The 20725-nt window shown below is 33.6% G+C and overlaps 3 protein-coding genes and 1 long non-coding RNA gene across 6 annotated transcripts; 1 reads left to right on the top strand and 3 right to left on the bottom strand.

Annotated features, from left to right (window-relative positions):
- Positions 1 to 1830: 1830 nt before the first annotated feature.
- On the bottom strand, positions 1831 to 3871 carry LOC110601334 (pentatricopeptide repeat-containing protein At4g15720). The gene has a single exon (XM_021738430.2). The coding sequence runs from the start codon at positions 3751 to 3753 to the stop codon at positions 1930 to 1932; it is 1824 nt and encodes a 607-aa protein (XP_021594122.1). The 5' UTR covers positions 3754 to 3871; the 3' UTR covers positions 1831 to 1929.
- A 2228-nt stretch (positions 3872 to 6099) lies between these two features.
- On the top strand, positions 6100 to 9522 carry LOC110601132 (protein SRG1). Its single transcript, XM_021738152.2, has 4 exons — positions 6100 to 8156; positions 8235 to 8482; positions 8564 to 8891; positions 8971 to 9522. The coding sequence occupies exons 1-4, from the start codon at positions 7899 to 7901 to the stop codon at positions 9232 to 9234; spliced, it is 1098 nt and encodes a 365-aa protein (XP_021593844.1). The 5' UTR covers positions 6100 to 7898; the 3' UTR covers positions 9235 to 9522.
- Positions 8231 to 11861, bottom strand: LOC122721866. Of its 2 annotated transcripts, none has more exons than XR_006348645.1 (2): positions 10553 to 11861; positions 8231 to 8924 (listed from the first exon to the last, which is right to left on the bottom strand). It is a non-coding gene; the product is annotated as an uncharacterized LOC122721866 (long non-coding RNA). The 2 variants fall into 2 exon arrangements; XR_006348644.1 differs by having other exon boundaries at positions 10782 to 11861.
- Positions 11862 to 12376: 515 nt separating this feature from the next.
- Positions 12377 to 20145, bottom strand: LOC110601771 (cullin-1). 2 transcript variants are annotated; one of them, XM_021739075.2, is made up of 20 exons: positions 19952 to 20145; positions 19154 to 19332; positions 18922 to 19021; positions 18289 to 18474; positions 18139 to 18186; positions 17851 to 18054; positions 17690 to 17767; positions 17398 to 17487; positions 17193 to 17273; positions 17039 to 17101; positions 16490 to 16525; positions 16318 to 16404; positions 14445 to 14594; positions 14301 to 14356; positions 14078 to 14198; positions 13830 to 13991; positions 13605 to 13748; positions 13260 to 13478; positions 13005 to 13172; positions 12377 to 12926 (listed from the first exon to the last, which is right to left on the bottom strand). In XM_021739075.2, exons 2-20 carry the CDS (start codon positions 19291 to 19293, stop codon positions 12825 to 12827), a joined length of 2235 nt encoding a protein of 744 aa, XP_021594767.1. In that variant the 5' UTR covers positions 19294 to 19332; positions 19952 to 20145; the 3' UTR covers positions 12377 to 12824. The 2 variants fall into 2 exon arrangements, with proteins under 2 accessions (XP_021594767.1, XP_043807162.1); XM_043951227.1 differs by having other exon boundaries at positions 20005 to 20138.
- Positions 20146 to 20725: the final 580 nt, after the last annotated feature.

The raw sequence follows: 20725 nt of genomic DNA, 5'->3' as shown, positions 1-20725 counted from the left end.
CATTGATTAACAAATATATCGTATTATTTTATTAAAATCAATCAAATTTTTATATTATTCATATACAATGAGACAAAATTAGGAATAAGTATTTGAATTTATTAGCTTAATATGGCATGAAATATATGTACTCATCATTTTTCATTTCTCTATTATATTGCGTGGATTAATAATATGGAATAGAATATTCACATAATTTGTTATATTTAATTGCTATCTTAATATTATAAGCATTATTGAATTGATAAAATTATTTCATTTATTATAATAAAATAATAAAACTCTAAACACACAATTTCTCTCCCATAAATTTATTTTTTATATTGTCTAAATATTAGTACAAATAAAAATGAAAGTGGAAGTGGAAATGAGATAAGATAAAATTACTCTTTAACAAATATATAAACCTATATCCATTTAACATTATTACAAAAATTACCTAAATAAAAGATTAACTATTCATTTAAATAAAAAACATACATTTTATATCAACATATATAAAATTTTAATATTAGATCACGCGAATTAATTGATATGCGGTCGTAAATATTACCCCCATAATTCAAATATTATATTTTTTGATTTTTTTATCAAAATATATCGAGTATTTATAAAAAATTATTAGTAATAGATAAAGTTTAATAGAATTCCATTATATATACCTATAAATGCGGATACTTTATACTAACAGACTAATTTTAACATCACATAGCAACATAAAGATGCTGATCTACATTGTTTGAAGATAGCAAGTTTTTCAGAGTTGTAGAGGATGTACAAGTAGCCAATGGCAGGAGATGCAGAATCTATCAAAAACTGGAGGCTGTGTCAATTCCTTAATTTTAGTTTTGGATGTTACATTGTTAATGTTTTTCTTTTTTCGCATAGAATCATGCAATGAATTTGGTGGTTAGAATAACAGGTAGCCAATAATTGGATGGGTTCATTGACTAGACTTGGATGCATAAGAGACCTTGTTTGCCTCAGGAGTGGAGTGCTTCTGTAATATTCATGGCTGTTGCCAAAATATTGTGCTTCATGTAACTTCTAAGTTGTTCAGTGATAAGGATATACAATGCTTGTTAGCTGTTGAAGGCGTTCTATCATTTCTCATCTACTGTTAATATAAAAGATTTCAACTGAAGGTTGGTTATGGACTTGTGATTGTTAATGGATTTGCAGTTAGTAACTAAGCATGGTCTGTCGTTTGGGTAAGTGTGGATTGGCATTGGTTTCATTAGAAAGTTAAAATGCCCTAAGATGCATTACATATTGGGGAAAACTCTCCAATTTATATTCTTGTCTTCCAAATATTTCAGACACAAACTTTTCAACTCATTTGTTACTCTGATAAATTGATGATTTACTCATCTGTTCGGGAGATTTTCTACTGATTTGAAGTCCTGAATTTCAGATGTATAAAAAAGGAATGTTGAATTTGGCTCGAAATATTTGATAATTAGTCAATTTATTTTGTGGATAATTTGCAATACATTCTCCGAAGTTTGATACAGCATATAACTTATAATCGCTACCATTTTAATAACAAATCACTTCTTTCTTAAATTTCCCCTTTGTCGGCAAAATAATTACTCATTTGAATTTTGCTCTTTTATAACAATTTTGTCCTTTTAATTAATAAGTTTGACAATTTTGTATTATATTTTTAATATTCATTAATAGTAAATTTAATTGAATAACTACTTTGTTAATAAAATAAAATTTTAAAAATTAAATTATTTATTTATAAAAAAGAATAAGAATTAAATGGTAGATTTTATTTAAATTCTTTTTATTTTTAAAATGAATAATTGGTTGCGCAATCGTGGTGGAGTTAATCTTATTTATTCTACAATCATCCAGATCATCAAAACTAATTGTTTCACAACATTTCCAACTGAGCGCACAAGTAATTTAAACCAATAATCCTTACCAAAAATCCCTGCAAGAGCATGATCCATCCATGAAATGATGAAATCTATTAATATCTCTCACAACAAAATCTCTCTCGACAATCTCACTAATCAGCTTAAAAGCATCATGACAGTCCTTGCACATTCTCAAGTTCTTCATCACTCTAATGGTGATTCCTTTAGGTATGGTCATTAGCCCAAAGGCCAAGGCCAATCTCTCACTGTGCAGACCCACAATTTCCTCTCTGACCTCTGGTTCAACATCAACAAACACCAATCCCATGCTCCCCCCGACGTAACCCCTCTCCTTCATTCTCCTTTCCAACTCCTTGAGCAAACAAAGGACTTCGTTCCCCCTTTCACATGATAAGTCGCCAGCATAGAACACATAAGTTGAATCCTTAATCTCAACCCAGCTGCACCCAGGTTCCTTGTGAACCCCAGTTCGCTTCATTTCAGTCCGAAGGCTATGAGCATTCTCCCATTCCCCTGCTAATGCATACGTGTTTGATAACGTGACATATGCGCCTGCTACTTGCTGATTACATTCAATTAGCCACTTACTGGCTTCAACAGCTATATCTACTCGTCCATGAAGCCTACTAGCTGACAAAAGCGTGCCCCACAGGAGAGCGCCTTCATGATGGTCCACCCTAGTAGATTTTGCTAACCGGTAAGCCTCATCTATACGGCCTACTCGACTGAGCATGTCAACAACACAAGTGTAGTGTTTGGCATCGGGCACTAGTCCATGTTTCTCATGCATGGAATTCAGGTGTTCTAGCCCTTCATCCACAAGTCCTGAGTGGCTACATGCATGCAAAAGCCCCACAAAAGTGACATCATTTGGTTTTATTCTTCTATCAATCATCTCTTTGAAGAGTTGGAGTGAGAGTTTTCCAAGTCCATACTTTGCTGCACCCACAATCATTGATGTATATGGAATGACCGAAGGATCTTGAATTCTCCTGAAAACCTTGTCAGAGTAACTAAAACATCCACATTTTGCATACATGTCCACAAGAGCGCTTGCAACCACATCGCTTAATTCATGACCACTACGGATCACTGCCCCATGCGTAACTTTCCCTGAAACTAGCTTCCCCAAGCTTGCACAAGCACTGATCACACTTCCCAACATAAAATGGTTAGGTCTTTCTTGCATCGAGCAACTGAATTCTTTAAAAACTTCAAGTGCATCGTGTCCTCTTGCATTCTGTGCATATGCTGAGATCATTGAAGTCCAAGAAACAACATTCTTGTAATCCATAATATCAAAGACCCGCCTGGCTCCGTCAACATCATTGCATTTCCCATACATATCAACCAATGAAGAATACACCACGAGATTGCCTTGAAACCCAAAGATCTCAATATGGGTATGGATTTGCTTTCCAGTTTCAAGGTTTGCAAGCATTGAACACGCATTAATCACTGTTGCAAAAGTGAAATCATTTGGGGCGACTGAACTCTCAAGCATTTTTCTATATAACCAAAGAGCGAAATCGGGTCGACCCGTGTCAATGTAGCCAGCCATGAGCGAAGTCCACGAGACCACGTTGGGTTCAGGCATTTCATCGAATAGTTGCTGCGCATGGCTGGTTTTGGGGAGTCTTACGTAACAATTGATGAGATGATTGATGGTGAAAGTGTCATGCAAAAGCCCCGATTTCAGTAAATAGCAGTGCGCTGACGTCGCACAAATGACGTGATTGCAATTACGAAGCTTTTCAATGAAATGGGCTTGGAGTTGGGTATGAAAATTTGACCGTTTGTTTTGGCGGGGAAGACGGGAATTCGTTAAGACGGAGAGGCACTTTCTGCTCAAAGGCTGCTTCATTTGTTTAAGACCATGGTTTGGATTTAGAAGTCTTATTAAAAACGGGATAAATAAAAGTAAAAAATAAAAATAAAAAGAGAGAAATGGGAGGAAAGGGGATATGCTAAGCAAACTTTTATTTATTTATTGTATTCATCGTTGAAGAAGATTTTGAAATTGCTTTTCTTTTTTGATATTTTATAAAGTTTCAAGTATTCGACGTTCAATATTCGATTTAATAAAAATCTGATAAAATTTGATTTGAATTTTAAGTGAGCTGATCTCAAATTTAATTTTTAGCTTCTTAGCTTCGTTTATTAAATAAATTAAATTTAAGTTCAATAATATTTAACTCGTTAAGATTTATAAACTGACTTATTAAAAGACTCACGAATTAAATCGTTATAGAGATGTATGAATAAACTCGTTAAAAGATTTGTGAACAGATTCGTTAAGAAAATTCGTGAGCATACTCGTTAAAAGACTCGTGAGCATACTTATTAAGAGGCTCAATTTTACTGATTTCAAATTTTTTAGTCATTTAATCTATTTATCATATATATTGTTAATTTATATATTTTTATCTTTCAGTTATCTAACTACATTATTATTTTATATATTTATTTTTTATTATATATATTTTTAAGGAGACACTCTTTTTAAATTATTAAATCTCTTAATAAATTATTATTATTATTATTATTATTTTCATATATTTATATATATATTTGTATGATTATTTTTCTACTTAATATTATTTGCTTAATTTTATAAATTAAAATTTTTATATAATTTAAATATAAATTAATATAATTTCATTCATAAGATTTAAGCACAATGTATATATATAATTATATAATTTAAATTGATTATACTTATATTAATATATTTATTTTATTTAATATGTTATATTTATATTATATGTATATTATTTTTATATAATATAAAATAATTTAATATAAATTATATATTTAAATAAAAATAAATAATGATATATAAATAATCAAATCATAAAATATGAATAATCAGTGATAATATATTAATAAATTTTATATAAAAATATCTAAAATTATACCATATAATTAAAATAATATAATTTAAATAGAAAATTTTTCTTCCTCACAGTTTATATATAGATTTATATATTTATTATACATATTGTAATTAATTTTTCATGTAATATAAATATTTAAATAAATAAAATTTAATATTTAAAATATGGTAAATTTTAAGTCATTTGTAAAGCTTAATATAAATATATATATAGAAATTAACATGTGAAGACATAATATTTGTATCTTATATTGCATAGGAAATTCATTAAAAATACCAAAGATAAAAATCTCTGAATTTTCAATATGATTTTTAATTTAAAAAATTTTTATTTTTATTTTTTCAATTCACTATAAAACAACAACATATATTATCTTAGATTTACATTCATATATTTTATAAGTTGATGGTACTATAATTTGAATAAAAGGAGACTTAATTGCCACTATTAAATTTTATATGGACTTAATTGAAACATTGAATCTCAATTTAATTTTTTGATGATAAAATTGGATGGACGAACCCATTTAAAAAAAAAAAAAAATTGGATGAACCCAATTTAACCTTTTAGACAATAGACATCCTTTTATAATATGAAATAAATATTTTGTTATAATAAATTTATGTGTCAAAAAATAAAATAACCATTTTGCCTTTTGACTGAAGTTGTGGGCTGAGGTTAAAGAAATGGGTGAAGTCACAATTATAAGTAAAAAACAAATGGGCTCATAAGAGACCCTAAGCCCCTATCCCTATCAGAAGCAACCCTTAAAACTGTAAATTACCATCAGGTCCACAGGTTTTATAAAAACTAAATATTTAGTCTTAGTTTCTATATAATTCATATATTAAAATTAAACTCTTTAATGGTTCTCTCATAAGTGACAGAATTAAATAAGATAGATTTTTTAAAATTAAGAAATTAAATAATATATAAATTACAGAAATTAAAATATATAAATATTTATAATCTCTTTATTTTATAAAAAATATTTTTTAATATTTTAATTATTCAAAAAATTTAATTAATAAAAAATATTTTTCTAATAAAAAAAATTAAATCATTTTAAAATAAATGACTTGACAATTTTATTAAAATTTTTATATACAAATTTATTAATGTATTTTACTTTTTAAATTAAAATTAAATAATAAAAAATAAATTATCTTTTGTAATATTTTCTCATGTTCTTAGAGTCGAAATAAATTAACTAATGTTTTATTCCACAAAAGGAGTAGCATTTGGAAGTGTACAGAAGGCAGAACGAAATGCAGAGTGAAAAAGGAAACCAAAGACAAGATTGAGATTGAGAGTGATGGAGCATTAGCAGCAAAAGCAATGACACATTACGAGGAGTCAACAAAGAGGAAATGGATAACTATGGCCTTAGTCTTGCACACATGTCAGCTGGGGGATCTTAATGGACTATCCCCCTCCTCTCCCTCTCTCTCTTCCCTTCAGTACTTTATTTTCCTTAATCATGAAGCCAATATTGGATAGTGCTAGGAACCTGGAAGGAAAATTGCTTTGTAGTCTTTGGAAGTTGAAACTGGATTGATTGCCTTGTGCTTCAAGTCTACATCATAGGCCTGGGATCAATTTTAAGACTTTGAAACTGATAGAAAGAAAAGTGAGATTTGAGATAAGTTTCCTAGCAAATACAAAACATAAAGCAAATGATTCCAAGATTAACAAGCAAAAAGTCCTCCAAAAGTGGAAGTGGGTAATTGAAGTATTCAAATGTCAACAACCCAGCTGTGGAGTTGTGAGGTATGGACCTGGAGGGTTTCCCATAGAATAGAGCTCTACGTGTTTGATTATAATCCTGAAAGGGCTCTGATTAGAGTCATAGTACACAAGTCAGGCGCGCTTTATAGTGTAGGGGTGATATTGGAGAAGAGGTCATCAAATGGATGATGACAAACACAACGCTTCAAATGGTTTGCCAGAATCTGGGACCTATTAAATTGGCACCATTTGAAGGGCCCCTACTAAGTACTAAAACCACTTGCCAAGAGACAATCAGATATACCACTATTTATCAGATTCCATGCCCTTTGGGGCCTATCTTGTTGTTGGGTCCTCTCTTATCAACGTTCACAGAAACTATGAGGACCATGACTCAGAGCAAAAAAACAAACAAAAAGACAGAGACAGTTAATATAATCGTTTGTTGGAATGTGCCAAGTTCAGCCAATTTCAAGGTTAATCCCTGTTATACTGTTAAAATTGAAGGAGTACAAGCTAATGCAGACCAATTTTTAACTACAAGGATAAGGAGTTTCCACTTATAGGCTCTGGGAAAAAAGAAAAAAGGAATTAGTCCTTTGTCTTAATCAGAAAAGAATCTGGTCAGAATTTTCTTGGTAGTGATCTGTCTTTTTGTTCCAAAGGCAAGGGATAAGACAAAACTATGTTCTTCACCTTTGCTTTTCCTGCGACTTCATTTAGGAATTTAAATTTAGAGTTAGTCTTACTTAATGTGCAGGAGTCGAACCAAAAAAAAAAAAACCTTTGACTATTTGCAACTTGATATTGTACTGCTTGTGAATGCTACTTTTCCCCGCAAGAAAATCTTCAGAAAATAATAGCAATCTACATTTAACTTTCGGTAAAGAATGCATGTGCTATGTAGATGCTAGAGGGGAACAAGCTAATCTAAAAATTTAGTAGGCAGCACAAGCACATCTTCTGAGGTGATAGAAGAAATTTTTACTGCAGTTATCTTGTGTATTTCTGGATGAATATAGTGGGATCAGATTACATTTGATTCTTCTGAGAGCTAACAATAATGGAACAAATCTACTGTGCTTTCATATTAATTAGTTAATTTGCTTTTTCGTGATTTGCGTTTAGTCTTCTTGGTTCTGCAGATATCCGATCACCACACAGAAGTTAGCTAGGTTCCCATAAAATCTTACGTCTGTTAGTCAACTTTTATAAAGTGCACATAATAGGGGCCTGCATCCTACATGCTGTACAGCACACACTAGATATTAAAAAAATTAGAACTCTATGTTTTCTCCTATAAATACAGAGTTGTGTAAGCCTGGAACTACCAAGCAGCACTGGTTAGATTTCACTTATTTAGTCATCTCCAAATTTTACTGCCATGGCTCCTGTACCCAGTTCTCCAATCAAGGTTGGTCATATTGATGATGTTCAGGAATTGAGAAAGGCTAAGCCAACAACAATTCCTGAAAGATTTGTCAGGGATATGAATGAAAGGCCAACACTAACCACAGCTTTGCCTTCTCTAAATAACATACCTATCATCAATTTCTCAAGGTTAGTGAATGGCAGTAAAGATGATTACCAAACTGAAATTTTGCAGCTTGCAAGAGCTTGTGGGGAGTGGGGATTTTTTCAGGTACACTAAATTTATTTTCTTTCTCTTACAACTTAAGAAATGGATTTTGAAGCTGACTCATATATTTTGGGTTCTCAGGTGATTAACCATGGAATTAATCTGAGTTTGCTTGAGAGCATGGAGGAGGTGGCCCAGAATTTTTTCATGCTACCTTTAGAGGAGAAGCAGAAGTATCCAATGGCACCAGGAACAGTTCAGGGATATGGACAAGCCTTTGTGTTCTCTGAGGACCAAAAGCTGGACTGGTGCAACATGTTTGCTCTTGGAATTGAGCCCCACTATATAAGGAGCCCGAAACTGTGGCCGATAAATCCACCAAAATTTGGGTAAGTTTTGTGCCTTACTGATACTATAGAGTTTTAATACTACAAATTTCTTAGCAGTAATGTCATATGTTACTTGTGCAGTGAAACTGTAGAGGTTTATTCTAGAGAAGTGAGGAAGCTGTGCCAGAATCTATTGAAGTACATAGCCATGACCCTTGGCCTGAAAGCAGATACTTTTGAAGAAATGTTTGGGGTGGCTGTGCAAGCCATAAGGATGAACTACTACCCCCCCTGTTCAAGACCTGACCTTGTTCTAGGCCTAAGCCCACATTCAGATGGGAGTGCCCTAACTGTGCTGCAGCAAGGAAAGGGTAGCTCAGTTGGACTTCAAATCCTTAAAGACAACAAGTGGATCCCTGTTCAGCCCATTCCAAATGCATTAGTGATCAACATTGGCGACACTTTAGAAGTAAGAATCCTGAATTTTGATTTCCCATGATACCTGTAACATTAATTTTATGCGGTTATCTAATATTTTGAATATACAGGTTCTAACAAATGGAAAATACAAGAGCGTGGAACACAGGGCAGTGACTCATAAGGAAAAAGACCGTCTCTCTATTGTCACTTTCTATGCTCCAAGCTACGAAGTAGAGCTTGGACCAATGCCTGAACTGGTGAATGACAAAACCCCAAGCAAGTACAGGAGATACACCCATGGAGAATACAACAAACACTATGTAACTAACAAGTTGCAAGGGAAGAAAACCCTGGAATTTGCCAAGATTAAAAGCGATACATCTACTGAATAATTATTAGAATTTGTGCATACTGGTGTTAGTGTTTCACTTCCTCATGTCATCTGTGAAGAATATCAAAATGAGTGGGGAGGATCAATGATGGACTGCACAATTCATGAGTCGACTCATATTTGTAATAAACTTTCAATTAGTTGAAGCCCGTAAGGGATCTTGTGCTCATAAGCATTTCATTTCTTACTAAATGTGTTTGGTTATGAGAACTTTGTTGAATAAACAAGTACAAGTGTACCAGAAAACAAGAATCAAAACAGAAGTGAATGCCACTTTTACTGTTTCTTTTGCATCAGATTCCTAATAGGGAAAGAGGCTGGCAATCATGTGGGGCACTCAAAACACCACCACCACCCCATGTTTCTGAAAGAATGAAACAGGAAATGGACAAAATCATCAATCCTCCATCGTTCAAGGGAAAATAGAGCTTTTCTTTCCTTAGTGGTAGGGGAGAGGAGAGACCACAATTTGTAAGTTGTTCATATTATTGGAGTGAAGGAAGCACTAGGCAAGCAACTTGCAAAAGGGTTTTTGTTTTTCAAAACTGAGGTGACATTTAGGTGGTAGCAGCAAGCAGAGCTCTGAGCATGCGTGACATAAGATGTGAGGTAACTAAACAATTGGCAAAAGCCCACCACTTCTCACAACATTAAGTAAAATAATGTTTTTGTTTTTTTCCGTTGAGTTTGGAAACCTCATAGATCAGCAAAGTGGAGTATTTGGACAATCATTCACTCCATTTCAATGAAAAAATTGGGATCTTTTTCAAGTGAATCAACTGTAGGGAAATTCTTTTTTTCTTTTACTGACCATATAAGAAGATGACATAGCTTGGAATGATGATGTAATCAGATAGTTATTTACCCTAAGCCCATAGAATGAGCTTTTTAGAAATGAAATCATCATATCTTTGATAGAAATAAATCAAAAGAAGAATAACTAGCGAAAGAATGATGATGCAATCAACTATGGAAACGGAGGAAGGTGGAATGATTACCTCCGCCACCATATTCCATCAATCACCCAGCCTATCCTATGGGAAACGAATCAACAATCCCTGTGCTCCTACAAACCAAACACCATTTTTGAAGCTACTAAATTATTGCTCTAAATATTATGATATGAATAGCATCTTAGCATCAGCATGCACTATTTTCATCAATACCAGTGAACCTCCACATCAGAAGGTTTCCTGCAACTCTTGACAGTAACAGATTATATCTTCAAATCAAGCATTTCAAATCTATCAAGTATCTGAAGAAAACATGAGAGTCTCTATTTTATATCAGGAGCTTGATGCCAAAAAAAATATACGTACAAGATCGCTGGATTCTAAAACTCCATTGATGATTTTCATAATTCAGCAAGCAAAGGACAAAGCAGATTTTATAAGTTCTATAATGTATTCAACTAGTCAAATGTGCATATACTGACAAGAACTAAAGAGAGAGACTGTAGGAACCCAACTCAGGCCTCTTCGATGATGAATCTGACAACCCACTACCCGAAAAAAAAGAAAAAAAATGCTCAAGCAAGTGTTTTCTTACATGGTATTCCTGCGTATGGTTGTGGGATTTTCACTTTGTCTTCGAAGCTATCGCTTTCAAGGTGAAAATGCATAGCGTGAGCTATGGGGCCCGAAATGCAAAGCTCGGGAAACGTTACAAGTTGCAAGAGAAATGGATTATAATAACATTAAATAGAGAGAAGGGGGCTTAAGTGGAAGCGCAGGAAGAGAGACAGTTGGGGATCAAGGCAATTCATGTTTGTGCTTGCTTCTGATTTTGGAATGCTAAGAGAGCCGTTGATTTTTCTTTATTCACTCCCATTTTGCTCCACATGTCAGATTAATTAGTTCGCTTGCCACATTCATTGAATCTGATTGTTACACTTCATCTGCACCTGTACTTCAATACTTGCATTGCTTTTATAGTATTAAAAAAAAAAGACATATACATGTGTTTTTTCAATATTTGTATTGATCTTTTACTCCCTGATAATTTCCACCTTTATGCATGAAATTGAAGTTCTGAGGCCCAGAGAGTGGATCTTCAAGACGTGCATGATCTGGTTTGCATTAGCTTTGCCTTCAAGGTCTAACTCTTATTGATTAGTCCATAAATTCAGTTGATTCTGACTCCTTTAATCTCAATTCACAGCTTTGGAGTCCTTATCAATGGCCGTTGAGACTCATGGATACCATATTTGGAATTGGATGGCAGTATTTTAATTTGTTTGCTAAGATCTTCATATTTTTTATGCATCAAACTCAAGCCACATTAAACAGATTGTCCCAGTAGAAGCCTAAAGAGATATGTTACAATTGGTCATAATCACAATTTGATTCTGACATTTAAATCTAGTAACTGGTTAAGGGATCCTTAGAGCGAACCTCTTCAAAAGCATCCATGAATTTATTATCTTTTTTTTTTTTCCTAGGAGTAGCATATCCAAATTTGTTTTGTTTTTTTCAGCTATAAATCACTCACGGCTTATATTGAATCTCAAGAAATCAATTAGATTTGACTATGTAAGATTACTCGGTTTTATTTATATTTTGATAAAATTAATATTGCTAAATTTTTAAAAGAACCAATCGAATATTAATAAAATTAATTTTAATTGGTATCAACCCTATTAAATTTAATAAAATCTTCATTAAATTATATCCGTAATAACTAAATATATTATTTTTATGTAAATTATTTACTACAAATCGAACAAATAAAAAATAAGAGTAAAAAATCCTACTTAGACCTTATTTAAATATGTTATTTCCTAAAAAGTCTAACTTCTAAAAAGTAATTTAATTAAATTGAATGAAATCAGTTAAAAAAACTCTTTACTTCCCAAAAAATTAAAAATAAATGCTAACTAACTTCCTAATTGAGTTACCTCTAACTAAATAATTGAGTTACCTCCAACCAAATAAAACCTTAAATTCGGTGGTAAAATATTACAGTACTGACGTATAGAAATGCGGAGAGGAATCATATAGGAAGCCAACGACACACCAAACGACGATTCCACCTGCAGATGCGTTCAGAACTACTAAAATCATACATAAATTTTATTTTCGTTGAATAACCTCTATTATATTATATGTAATGCATAAAATGCACGAGCAATGATGTCCAAATTCTAAGACAAACCATTCACCTGATAGTTTCCGAAACTGAGAACCAAAACATAATACAACTAAAATCAAATTACATTTCTCTTCTTCCAGTGGGGCAGTAAAGAAACAATTAACGAACAGGCACCAGGTTATGTGTTGGACTAGCAGAAAATAAGAAACAGATACAGGATTGTGGTAAATGGTCCTACTGGTGCATTGGACCTCGTTATGGAATCAATTACAATGCTCCAACACTGCGCAATCTATACAAGTTCTTCATACCTGTCTCTGTAGGCAAAATGTACAAGCGGCCTCTGGCTCATGCTTTTCTAAGAAATCCGCAAGAAGCAGCTCTTAATTAATGGCGTTTATACATATTCATGTGCTGCTTCATTCAGGTACACTCTTTCAGTGCAAATTGCAGCAGCCATAATCATCTCTTCATCATTCATGGATAATCAACAAGCCCAAGTTATGCCAAGTATCTGAACAAATTAGGGTTGTCTTTGTCCCTTTCAAGATAGTCTCGTGTAATCAGATCTTCAATCCGCTTTTTGATTGCCTTGAAATCGGGCTGCAATTTCACAAACAAATTAAAGTTGGAATGAAGAAAACGATGAAATATAGATAGAGTATAAGGAATGTCATAAACCTTGAACATACGGCCCAACTGCTCAACACACTCCATAACCAGCTGCTGGTGACCTAAAACTTTCCGACTCTTCATGATACGCACAATTGAAGCATCAATAGCATATCGTCTGTCCTTGTCAACATCTTCAATTACTTTCTTTTTCTCATCAACAGGAGGCAAAGGAATCTGCAAATTGGAAAATGTAAATAAATTCTCTTGCATAATTCACAAAATGCAGGTATGAACAAGATATTTTATAAAAGCCTTCAACACCTTGATCCTCCTCATCTTGTCAGTGAACTTTGAGTTGAACTCAAAATAATCAGTAGAGGAGATTGATTTTGTATTTGGCTCCTTGTTTAGAATCTTATACTTTGCACATGACAAAGAATGGAGCAATCTAACAACATCATCATCGGTTAAGTTCAGTTGACTCATGATCTCCGAATAACTCAATCTATCAGAGGAGTTGAACAGCAACAGTGCAGAAGCCTATATGAAGAAAAAATAATATCAATATCAGTATTCACTAATTAGGTCATCTAAACCCACTCCACTTATACACTAAGCAGAATGAGTTAAAATGAAAAACATAAGAGATTAAATTTATGAAATTACCTGATAGGTCGTCACAATCAGCTCCAAAGTTTTTGGTTCAAATTTCCCAATAAGGTTACAAGTACCCAGAGAGTATATCCAGGTAAGTTTTCTATGTTTTGTTTTTGTTTGATAAAACTCCTTAAAAACTTCAACACACTTGACCTAAGATGGCAGTAGAGAGGAAGATATGTTAGAGACAACCAGCATATTAACATTCTGACAAACAGAAAGAATCAAATATACCATCTCTGCTGGAAGGTTCAAATCAAAAGACTTGTAACTTGGCCAGAAGCCAGTTGTCAAAACAGTAACTGTCAAGTCAATCCCTGGATTTGCATTTGGGTTATTGCTTAGATACTCCTCAAAACTGGTCTGGTTTTCCCTTGCTAATGTCAAATCCGTTACCTAGCAGACAATTGAATTTGATAAATCATTCAGTTAATATAAAAATTCAATGCATATGAACTAACGTGAACTTATGATTAACTGACCATCCCTTCCATCTTAGAGGTGAACTGACCACCACATTGTTGCTTCAGCTTCGTCAAAATGCTTCTCTCATGATCATCATTAGCACTCTTATCAAAAAGAAGCCGCCGCGCAAGCTTCTTTCTGTCAATGACAAGGCAACAAATGATAATTATATATCAGTTGAAAATCTCCCATAAAAGTGATCAAACTAAACATCTATTCGTTAGAAATGGCATTCCTGACCTATAAAATTCAGCAAATAAGTCCTTGTCACTTATGTAAGCAAGCAGCTTAACCACCTGCATATATCATTAGCAAATTGAATTAAAAACAAAAAATTGATATACAAAAAAATCATCATTTTACAACGAAGAAAGCACAACAGACCTTTTCCAGTGTTTCCTCGATGGCTTCATCGCTCAGCTTCTCACTGCCACCTTTCTTAAGGATATTATCACAGAAAGTAGCTAAAAGTTCTGCACTGGAACTTCCAGCAACACCTTTGTTGCAGAAGACTTCAAAAGCTTCTTTCAGTGCCTAGACAATGTAAAAGGATAATATTTGTTGTTATATTCCACGATAGAGATTACAACCTATTTATACATAAGACGGTATCTAAATAGAAAGGAAAATCAAATCTATGATTATACAATCTTAAGATTAAGTAACTGATCTATCTATCAATATTTAGATCCTATGTTAACATATTTACTTCCTATAACCCATAACACTCCCGCTCAAATTGGAGCATAAATGTTAATTAAGCCCAACTTGTTACATATATAATCAATTTCAGCTATAAGGACAACTAACCCAAAACAATCAAAATAAACAAAGGATCAGAAGAACATAACCCGTTAACAGTACTTGTGAACAGTAACCGATGAATAGTGCCCGATGTCTCCAAGTGTTGCCCTTTATAGATAACAAGTTATGAACAGAGCCCTAAGTCTCCAAATATTACCCTTTATGGATAACCCAAATAAACATAATCTTAAGTCAACAAATGTTACCCTTTATGGGTAATCAAAATAAACATAATCCTAAATCTTCAAATGTTACTCTTTATGGGTAACCCAAGTGAACAGAGCTCCAAGTCTCGAAATGTTATCCATTTTGGGTAACCCAAATAATCAGAACTCTAAATCTCCAAATGTTACCCTTTATGGGTAACCCCGATGAACAGAGTCCTAAATCTCCAAATGTTATCCAAATGTTACCCTTTGTGCGTAACCCAAATGAACAGATTCATAACAGAACCCTAAGTCTCCAAATGTTACCCTTTATGAGTAACCCAAAATGAACAGTCTTAAGTTTCCAAATGTTGGACGGAATCCACAAGCTAGTAGATGGACGTCAAACTCTCACCCTGCTAAATTTGCGACATACTGAATCAAATACAATTGCTAAACCAAGACCGGACCCTCGGATATTGTGATTCGCTAGTACCTTGGGCGGCTCCACCTCGTCTCACACGGGTAGCACTTTTGCAGGTCCACTAGCTCCGCACAATTTGTCTGACCCAAGGTGACTCTGACCCATATAGAAATGTTACATTTTATGGGTAACCCAAAATGAACAGAATTCTAAATCTCCAAATATTACCCTTTATGAGTAACCCAAATGAACAAATTCTAAATCTCCAAATATTACCCTTTATGGGTAACCCCGATGAACAGAGTCCTAGGTCTCCAAATGTTACCCTTTGTGGGTAATCCAAATGAACAGAACCCTAAGTCTCCAAATGTTACCCTTTATGGTAACCCGATGAACAGATCCCTAAGTCTCCACAAGCTAACAGATGGACGTCACGCTCTCCCCTGCTAAATTTGCGACATACTCGTCGCAACTGAATCAAATACAATTGCTAAACCAAGACCGGACCCTCGGGTATTGTGGTTCGCTAGCACCTTGGGCGGCTCCATCTTGTCTCACACGGGTAGCCCTTTCGCAGGCCCACTAGCTCCGCACAATTTGTCTGATCCAGAGTAGCTCTGATACCATGTAGAAGGATAATATTTATTGTTGTATTTCACGATAGAGATTACAACCTATTTATACATAAGATGGTATCTAAACAGAAAAGAAAATCAAATCTATGATTATACAATCTTAAGATTAAGCAACTGATCCATCTATCAATATTTACTTCCTATATTAACATATTTACTTCCTATAATCTATAACAGACAATAAGCAAACATTCAGACACTACACGACAGGACTGATAAGATTTGACAATGCCATAATAGTCATCTACCTTGTGGAAAAGAGTGTGGTTCTGGAAACAATCGTTGACATATGCCAAGTACTTGTCATGCAGCACAATAACCTTCCTAACAAAAACCTGAAGAAGGGCAGATTCAGTACCAAACCATTCTAACAACACATTTGTCCTTTAGATGTAGTCATGTAGAAAAGGATAAATTTACCTGCTCTTGTAAACCAACAATGTCCTTCTTATCAGCCTGTAAAACAAATGGGCAAAAGAATCTGGCATTAAAATTACGTGAAAAAATGATCCTTAGTAATAACAATGATTTTACTCATGAATTGTTAGAATTGGTAATAAAAACAAATGTCTATGCAACTATTTTGACAACTCAATTAATACAGCAAAAGACAAATCTAATATTACCAAAACAAAATAGAAGATCGACGCTTAAATTTCTTTTTTTAAAAAAAATAAAATCACTTATTGGAAAATGGATGTTTTTCACATGAATCCAAAACCATCTCATTGCCACCTTACTCATGAAGCTATGAGTAACTATGCCGATGCAAATTCTTACAGAAGTAACATCATTGGAAGAAAAAAAAGGCAAAACAGTAGTTCAAAATCATGCTTCTTATCATTGCATATAAAACTACAGATACTGCTGTTACTATTCTAGTGAAAAGAATTATCACAAATTGTCTCAGATTTATCAATATATATATATCACATAACCTGCAAAAACAAAGAACAGTTGTAAGCAAACCTTCTTGTTGCTTGCTGCATCTTCAGCTTGTTTGACCAAAGCAGTACCTTCAACAGTAACATGCTGCATCACAGCATGAAAATATTTCAGTAAGTTAAAATTAACTAATGCATCACAGAACCATGGTAAAGCATACAAGTTCAAGGCTACCAACCTGCTTAAATATACTGGAAACAGGATCTAAACCTCGGGGAATTTTGGAAAAGAGCCGAAACATTCGTGACAAATCCTCCACCTGAAACAGACTCAAAAAAATAACTAACATTAATAAAAATAAGGAAACAACAAGCACCCTAGTTTGCAATCACTCTGTTCAGTAAAAATGACTAAATATTACATGTATAATTGCTGATTTGTACCTTGTCATCTCTGAGCAAGGCATGGCATCCAGAGTGCTCCTTTTCAAGCAGTTGGTTTGCATATACAGACAACAGCTCATGTTGAACTTTCTGAGAGAGTTAAAAGGAGAAAAAACATAAAAGACTAGTGGCAAATATAGAAATACAGGAAACTAATGGCATATTTTATGTTAGGTCTGAAGACCTATGTTAAGACAGGTGTTGTGGCATTTTGGTTACAATATACTCAATTTTTAAAATTAAGTGATTTACTTCATGAACATTGGGTTACAATACAAAAATGACCACTAACCTCCAGCAACTTTGGCTCGCTGCTAGAATGCAAGTAGTGAGAAACCCTATCTTTCTCCCGTTTTAGACATTCCTCAGCCTGGGATCATAAAAAATACATGAGATACCATTTGAGATGGCATCCAATTCTACTTTAACCCATTAAAAAAATATCCCATTTACTTTTAACATATAATCTGGACAAGAATCTTCTAGAATCCAGTTGGATGCCTTCCGAGAATAATAAGCAGCTGTATCTTTAAGCATTGCTGCTTCAAAGTCATTCTCATAGTAATCCATCTGCCCCATTCCAATTTCAACGAATATATCCAAAACATTCTTTAATAAAGCTCGGTCAATCTGCTCTCCTTCACGCTCCTGGTCAATCTGAACCAGAACAATTATGTCGATCAATCTTATCCAGGAGCTAAAGTTGGAATACCTTTTCAGGGAAAAGCACTGTTAACATACCAGGGAAATAACAGCATCCCTCACTTTACCATTTAACTCCTGGTAGACCTGAAATTAGAAATTTTAGGTCATAATTTAGATATGGTTTTGTAGAAGCATCATAAAGGAAACTGTGATAAAGGAATATTAAATGGCCAAGCCAAAACATACCAGATCACGAAAGCACGTGAGGCCAACTTCATTTAGGGGCGGAAGTGACCTCCGAGCTATGAAGTAGCGGTCCAGGTAATGGAAGAAACGTGAAAGCCACCTAACCATGACTTTATGGTTTGCCCACCTTTTGACAAGCTCTCTCAACATGAACTCGTCATGCTTCTCTCTTAATGAAGGCAATACCTGAACCAGATAACTCAGGTTGAAAAATAAGGAAGCCGTACTTGTGTTAAAACATAACTTGATAAGAGCTTCAAATGACAACTATAAACACAACACCTAATTTAACTGCAAGGATTGACCACAGCTATGATCTATCCTCACTATCACGGCGACCCAGAGAAATTAAATTGCCTTCAGTGTATAGGTGACATATCTAGCACTGTAGAAATATAAATGTTCAATCTATCGTATACATATGGAAGTCCAAATACAACTGTATAAGAGACAATAATAAAAACTCTGATGACTATACCACAACTTATTCTATATAGTGCAACAAAATGATTTTGATTAAGATTTTAAGTTATGCAACAAAACTATTCCGATTCAGAGACATGGAGCAAATGTATAGAGTATGGACCAAACTAATGTCCTGGAAGACTGGCTCTTAATACAAATGTTACTCACCGTTGAAGTGATGTATTCTTCAAAAGATTCACGATACTTGTCATACAGTTGTTGGGAGTAATCATGCGGCGGCTTTTGCGTGCACATGTTGTAGATAGTTCTATAGAGAAATTTAAGGACAATAACAATGACAATGACAAAAAAACTAGGCAGCAGCAAACCAAATAAAAACATAGATCAACTAACATGCATACAGACTGGCATAAAGAAAAAGTAACACAGTAATGGATACGTGTAGAGCATCATGTAGTCCTCAGAGCTGAACTGTGGCTCGGGCAACCCTTCTAGAATGTTCTTCAGCTTTGTTATACCCTTTTGCATAAACTCCCATCCTTGCTCTAGGTCAATCGTCTTCCGCTCGTTCATTGTCATATTGTCGAGACTCTAATTCTCAAATCTCCACACCAATATCTGCATGATATTAAATGCAAGTCGTTCATTAGAATCACTACCGCAGCTAAGTTCACATTTTTGTACAAAGCCCAATTACTTCTTAGACTCGCGCAGAGCCTAAAAACAAACTCGATTCACAACTTTAAAATCTTCAAAAATATTAATAACAAGCACAATGTGTAGCACGAGTAAAGATAACTTCAAGAACAAACATAGAAAAACCAGCAACGAAGAGCAGTAAATTATTGTTCATCACCACCAAAAACCCTAAATATACTTCAAATACAAAGGAAAAAACAATTATCACAGTAAATCCCATCCCTCTCCACCTAAAACGTAATTCTTAATTCGCAAAACAAGAAGCCACATGGAAGTGCTAATTAGAGAAACCAGCAAATCGAGTTTCAGGTGATGATCAGTGTAGCTGCCATACATACTCCAATCCCACTCTTCATTTCCGCAATTTCTCAGTAACCAAACGATGCAAATGGTCCAATTGAAGCTCGAAAACAGATGTTATTTAAGAATTTATCAACTACTGAAAAAGAACAACCAATACAGAATGCAGAAACAATGAAGAGAAATAGATCAAAAAGTTCGATTAGAAAATCAGATAGCACAAAAACATATAAATTACCTCCAAGTATAAAAAAGAAAGGGAATGGAAAAGATAAAAGGAAAAAAGAAGACCCGATTTGAAGAAGAGAAGAAAAGCTTAGAAAGTGTGGATGGAGATGAAAAGGGATGAAGAGGAGGAGGAGGTCCGACAAAGCATTGATGGCGAATAGGCTGTTGATGAGCAAGAGGTGGCTCTCTTTCGGGTCTCGGATCCTCTATTATTATTTCCTTTTTTAATTAAAAAATATTATATAAAAGGTTAAATAATTACTTGCGCCCTTTATCTCTTAAAATCAATTTGTATATATCTGTTCTCATCCTATTTTTAATCTGAAAAATACTATATATCTTGTTCTCCAATAATTTGAAAACAGTGTTTAATATTTTCAACAATTCAAATAAGATTATTTCAAAAAAAAGTAAAATCAAATTAAAATATTAGTATAAAAATTAATTTTTTTAATATTTGACTAACTAATAATTATTTTTAAATTTTATATTCATCTCATTTTAATTTTCTATACAAGATTAATCAATTACAATACAATTTTATTTTCATCACGGTCATCAATATCATTTCTGCAACATTAATAAATACATCTAATATTAATCTAAATTAACATTAAATATGTAATATAACTTTAATTCAAAATAATATTAATCAATATATATTTAGATAATATTAATAAAATTATTGCATATCATCATTTATTAGGTTTAAATTTTACAATTTTAATATTCATACACTTAATCTAATAGTAAGGGTATCAGAGTAAATTTAAGAGATCTCACA

This window comes from Manihot esculenta, chromosome 15 (assembly GCF_001659605.2).
Source record: "Manihot esculenta cultivar AM560-2 chromosome 15, M.esculenta_v8, whole genome shotgun sequence".
Lineage (NCBI taxonomy): Eukaryota > Viridiplantae > Streptophyta > Magnoliopsida > Malpighiales > Euphorbiaceae > Manihot > Manihot esculenta.
The sequence above is the reverse complement of the archived record's forward strand: the minus strand, read 5'-3'. Positions and strand labels throughout refer to the sequence as shown.

Excerpts from the sequence above, each read along its gene's own strand:
- LOC110601334 (XM_021738430.2), bottom strand. The coding sequence starts at position 3,753 with ATGAAGCAGCCTTTGAGCAGAAAGTGCCTCTCCGTCTTAACGAATTCC.
- LOC110601132 (XM_021738152.2), top strand. The coding sequence starts at position 7,899 with ATGGCTCCTGTACCCAGTTCTCCAATCAAGGTTGGTCATATTGATGAT. Across the intron at positions 8,483-8,563 it reads ATAAATCCACCAAAATTTGG|TGAAACTGTAGAGGTTTATT; the intron begins GTAAGTTTTGTG and ends TTACTTGTGCAG. Across the intron at positions 8,892-8,970 it reads ACATTGGCGACACTTTAGAA|GTTCTAACAAATGGAAAATA; the intron begins GTAAGAATCCTG and ends TTGAATATACAG.
- LOC110601771 (XM_021739075.2), bottom strand. The coding sequence starts at position 19,293 with ATGACAATGAACGAGCGGAAGACGATTGACCTAGAGCAAGGATGGGAG. Across the intron at positions 17,102-17,192 it reads TTTCCAGTATATTTAAGCAG|CATGTTACTGTTGAAGGTAC; the intron begins GTTGGTAGCCTT and ends GCTGTGATGCAG. Across the intron at positions 14,199-14,300 it reads TTATTTGCTGAATTTTATAG|AAAGAAGCTTGCGCGGCGGC; the intron begins GTCAGGAATGCC and ends TGTCATTGACAG.